The 5,461-nt window shown below is 38.1% G+C and overlaps 1 protein-coding gene across 1 annotated transcript; it reads left to right on the forward strand.

The window, feature by feature from the left end:
- The first annotated feature begins 333 nt into the window (after nt 1-333).
- Nucleotides 334-4,911, forward strand: LOC113314070 (putative phospholipid:diacylglycerol acyltransferase 2). Its single transcript, XM_026562849.1, has 6 exons — nt 334-1,820; nt 1,919-2,141; nt 2,702-2,985; nt 3,207-3,552; nt 3,632-3,897; nt 3,999-4,911. Exons 1-6 carry the CDS (start codon nt 1,339-1,341, stop codon nt 4,477-4,479), a joined length of 2,082 nt encoding a protein of 693 aa, XP_026418634.1. The 5' UTR covers nt 334-1,338; the 3' UTR covers nt 4,480-4,911.
- The last annotated feature ends 550 nt before the right edge of the window (nt 4,912-5,461 follow it).

Here is a 5,461-nt window from a genome sequence, read left to right on the forward strand (position 1 = left end):
GCTCCTGAGATTAAACTCATAAAGCCTACTCCTAGTCTAATAAAGACCTTTAACGGCTACTAGACTACAAATATTAATTTTCACATCAACTTTTACGTGCTGCTTCATGAGAGGTGGTACGTGGTACTCATTAAACAATCACATTCAATACCATTCCACCATAGTGGAACACAATTTTGACATCAATCACATAAATTTTAATTAAACCCCCACAAAAAAGTGAAGTGAAAGAAAGAAAATTCCCACTTGATTTAATTTGTTGAATTCTCTGGAAAAGAACTCAGCTTTTCTTTAATCTTTATTATCTTTATCGCAATTTTTCATCATCAATTTCTCGCTTTTTTTTCTCTCTTGTTGTTTTCATATTCTTCTGCAACCATCTAAATTATGAAACAAACCACTGTGCCCAGACAAAAAAACAACAACAAAGCAAATTAGAAACAAAGCAATTTTCCTATCCAACAAATTAGCATAACAGCCACACTACTGTAAAGTCTACAATAACCTCCTCCCTTTGATGGAGATTTTGTCCTCACGAGTAACAACCCAAACACGCAAATTCCTTTACAAGAAGAACCCAATAAATTCATCCCTCCATTAATTTCATTCACAGAATTTTCAGCTAAACATTAGCTGAGTCCTTCCTCTGGTTTTCCATAAGAAAAAAACAGAGTACCAACAGAAGAAAAAACAAACAAGAATATAGTTTTTTTCTCTGTATAATTCTTACAACCCCATCTTTATCTTCTTCCTAAGGGTTTGCAGAGATTGAGAGGGAGAGGTGTAGAGTAGGGAGAGAAAGAAGAAAGAAAGAAAACATGGGTAATTGTGTTTCCTAGAAATGTGTGTAAATTTTTGTTATGATTGGGTATCACCACCACCTCATCTTCAGAAAAAAAAAAACACTCATCTTTTTCTTCACAGTCTGAAACCCTTTTGTCTTACACACCCAGTGAGAAAGAACTATCCACGTGAAACAGTGTTCTCTATGTTTTTAGAGACTAAAGTTAAAAAAAATTACTCCATTTTTTTTCTTTTCTTTGCATGAATTAGGGCAGACAAGTGTCGTAATGGAGGGTTCAGTTTTTTAGCCCCTTGGTTTCATCGCAAATTGGTTCTATATATCTGTTTCATTTTTCATCATGATGAATGATGGCCACTTTCTGTGTAATTCCACCCACCACCTATACAGTACAGCTGCTGCTATAACCTCATCTTGTTCCTTACCACGTGGCCCTGTTTCAGTAACGTCTCTATATACCTCCACCACCACCACTCTATAAGTTCACTCCAACCCTAAACCCCCTTCTTCACCAATTCTTGATTTCTTGATTCTTGATGATGGCTTCCTTACTTAGATTTAGGAAGCTATGTTATGTAGAACCTGCAATTAGTAAATGTTCTTTTCAATCTGTTGATAAGGTTATCAAGAAACATGATAATCAATCTTGTATTCCACCACCACCACCACCACCACCACCTCTGCTTAAAATTACTAATGATGGTGATAAGAGGAAGGTTCTAAGGAGGAGAAGAGATCCGAAAGAATGGAGATGTTTAGATTGGTGCTGTTGGATGATTGGTTATATATGTACAACATGGTGGTTGTTATTAGTACTGTATAATGCATTGCCGGGGTTTGAAGTGCCGGAGTCACCGGGGGTTAAACTTAAAAAAGAAGGATTAAATGCATTACATCCGGTTGTACTAATACCTGGCATTGTTACCGGTGGATTGGAGCTGTGGGAGGGGAAACCTTGTGCAGATGGTCTATTTCGGAAACGATTATGGGGTGGTAGCTTTACTGAAATTTTCAAGAGGTTTGAACATTAACTCCCAATTGAATTGAAATTCATGTAATTAGATTTAGTTTTTTTATCTTGATTTTGATTAAAGGTGTGAATTTTGCATCTGTCAGGCCTTTGTGTTGGCTAGAACATATGTCTTTAGACAATGAAACAGGATTAGACCCACCAGGCATACGTGTTCGAGCTGTCCCGGGGTTAGTTGCTGCTGATTATTTCGCTTCTTGGTACTTTGTTTGGGCTGTTCTTATTGAGAATTTGGCTAAAATTGGATATGAAGGGAAGAACATGCACATGGCTGCTTATGATTGGAGACTGTCTTTCCAGAATACTGAGGTAACTGCATTACATATCTGTCTATTTTTTTCTTTATGCAATTCAAGAATATAAAGAGTAATTCGAAAATTATCCTTCTCTTAAGTTTTGCTATGAGCATTGAGTAGAATTGACTACAAAATCGATTTTTCTGTGAAAGATACATTTGTGCATTCTAATTCATTTGGACCAAACCCCTCAACATGATCTGACTATAGATGCTTACAATAGTTAACAACACAAGAAAATTCACTGTTAATGCCCACTAAAAATTGAACTGGAAATTATAACAATGTGCATATCTCTGGTTCTTAAAATGAGGGAGTACATTTCCTCCATTTCCTGCAAATCTGCTAGATGATGCATGTCACACCAAGGGATTCAAAATGAGTAAACTATGAATTCTCCTTTAGTGCGGCTTTCCACATTTAAGCCTTTTCATTTTTCTTGTACTTCAGTCTTTGATATTGCGCCCTTTTATGGCCATGATTCTCAGCTTGTTGGTGGTTTGAGTTAATTCAAAGTCCGGCATTTCATAACTCAGATACTAATCAAGTACATTGTTATTTCGGAAAGAGCAGGTCCGGGACCAAGCTCTAAGTAGGCTGAAGAGTAAAATTGAACTTATGTATGTGACTAATGGATATAAAAAGGTTGTAGTTGTACCTCATTCAATGGGGGTTCTCTACTTTCTACATTTCCTTAAATGGGTCGAAGCACCTTCTCCAATGGGTGGTGGTGCAGGGCCAGGATGGTGCGCTAAGCATATCAAATCAGTGATGAACATTGGCCCTGCATTCCTTGGTGTCCCAAAGGCAGCCAGTGGCTTGTTCTCTGGAGAGGCTAAAGATGTTGCTTTTGCCAGGTTAGTCACTTTTTATCTTTGCTTTAAGTTTCAGTTTCCTTTAAAATATAGCTAGTACTTCGCCAATGAATTTGTAAGAGAGCTTGAGTTGAATTTTCTTTTTCTTGAAACGTCTTACCCGTAGAATTTGCTATCTAAATTGGTGAGTTTGTATGTGCATTAAACGAAACATTCGTATTGTGCTATTCTTAGTGTTAATCAGCATTTACTTGTATATACAGGGCAATGGCGCCGGGGGTTTTAGATTCTGAGCTTCTTGGGCTTCAGACTCTAGAACATGTAATGCGGGTATCTCGTACATGGGACTCACTCATGTCCTTAATCCCAAAAGGAGGAGAGACTATCTGGGGTAACATGGATTGGTCCCCTGAAGAAGAGTACGATTGTGATCCAACAAAGACGAAGTACGTCCAGTCTGCTTTAAGCGAAAGTTCACAGTCAACTAATGAAACTGATGGAAAGCTAGGTTTCAAGGTCAAGGATCCTGTAAGATATGGCAGGATAATTTCTTTTGGGAAGACAACATCACAGGTTCAATCTTCCAATCTGCCGTCATTTGATCCAAAGGTAAGAAATTTTTAACAGTTTTACGTACGCATTGTTATCCATAACTTCATTGATGTGGCTGACTAGTGATAATGAGCAGGAAATTTCTCGAGGTCGCCATCAACACAAGTCAAACTCCTCATGTGGAGATGTGTGGACGGAATATGATGAAATGAGCAGGGAGAGTATTCGAGGTGTTGCTGACAATAAAGCGTATACGGCAAAAACCTTAATAGATTTACTTCACTTCGTAGCTCCAAAAATGATGCGGCGATCTGATGCTCATTTCTCGTATGGAATAGCAGATAATTTAGATGATCCTAAATACTCGCATTACAAGTACTGGTCCAATCCACTCGAAACCAAGTAAGCAAATTCATCTTTTTATCAATGTGAATGTGAATGAATATTAACTGTCTCTCTGAGGAAATTGAAGGAGTCACTAATATCTTGTAAATATTAAACAGGTTGCCTGATGCTCCAAACATGGAAATTTACTGTCTATACGGGACGGGTATTCCCACGGAAAGATCATATGTGTACAGAACTTCTCCTACGGATAGGTGCAAAAGCATTCCCTTCAGGATAGATAGCTCTGTAGGTGGGAGTGGTGATGGTTGCTTAAGAAATGGTGTATATTTCGTAGATGGGGATGAAAGTGTCCCAGTTATAAGTGCAGGGTTCATGTGTGCAAAAGGTTGGCGTGGAAAGAACAGGTTCAACCCGTCAGGTATTCCTACATACATACGCGAATACAAGCACAAAACACCTGCCTTCTTTGAAGGCCGTGGTTTAGAAAGTGGGGCACATGTGGATATTATGGGAAATGTTGCACTAATTGAAGACGTAATGCGAGTTGCTGCTGGTGCCACCGGTATGGAAATAGGTGGTGATAAAATTTATTCCGACATTCTTAGAATGTCAGAACGGATAAATTTACGAGTATGATTTCATTGTATGAGGCACAATTTTCTTAGAGGATGGTGTAAACCGCTCTTCTGACAATCCCTACAGTTTTCTTTGTGGAAAACACAGAACCATAATTGAGAGCAGGAACTGAAAGCAAGGGCAGAAGTGCAGTAAATGAATGAGCTGAATTGAAAATTCAGATTCAGAGAGTGAGAGAAAGAGAGATGAGGCAATGAGAATGATTATATTTGGTCGCATTTAAAGAAGCAGTTGGTAGTGTAGATGATGAGGGGTAATTTGGTAGGGCAAGAAAGAGCGGTTACAGGTTGTGTAGTACTGTACAATCCCTATAATAACTTGAGCTTGAAATGGACATTAAAAGTCATATAACATCATAGTTTGCTTTCTAGGGTAGATTTTTCTTATCAACAACTGTATCTTCTCTAATAAAAGAAACTGAAACATTTTAACTTAAACCTGTTTTGTGCGAGGAATTTAAATACTTGGCTTAATTATATGCAATTGTGCGGCTAACCTCCCTTGGAAGTTTGGTGGTCAGCATGGTGAAATCCAGTTTTGGCACCCTATCAGAGATTTGCCCACACAGGCAAGCCAGGTTAAATTTGATGCATAACATATTTGAGATTAGGATGACTAGCTTATAAAGAGATATAGTGAAGTAAGATAAGATCAAACAATGTTATCACTGGATATATAGGAAAATGAGAGCAAGCACCTAATCTAAACGATTGTCCGCTGGCTCAGTGCAACATATATACAAGCAATAATGATCTTACCAGATTTGGATGGCTAACAATTCCTTGAACCTTTTAGCTTCTCTTGGTCTGGCTGGTTTGGTTGTTTCAGTTGTGAACAAAATCTTCCTCGTCTTCGGTCGTTGGTATTGGTATATACTAGTTTTTCACCCGTGCGATGCACGGATCTGTTTTTTGCTTAAAGAATATTGGACCCATGTTTTCAAATTAACGTCCTGAAACCAATAAGTTGATGCAATCCAGAT

The sequence above is a fragment of the Papaver somniferum genome, chromosome 9 (genome assembly GCF_003573695.1).
Source record: "Papaver somniferum cultivar HN1 chromosome 9, ASM357369v1, whole genome shotgun sequence".
Classification (NCBI taxonomy): domain Eukaryota; kingdom Viridiplantae; phylum Streptophyta; class Magnoliopsida; order Ranunculales; family Papaveraceae; genus Papaver; species Papaver somniferum.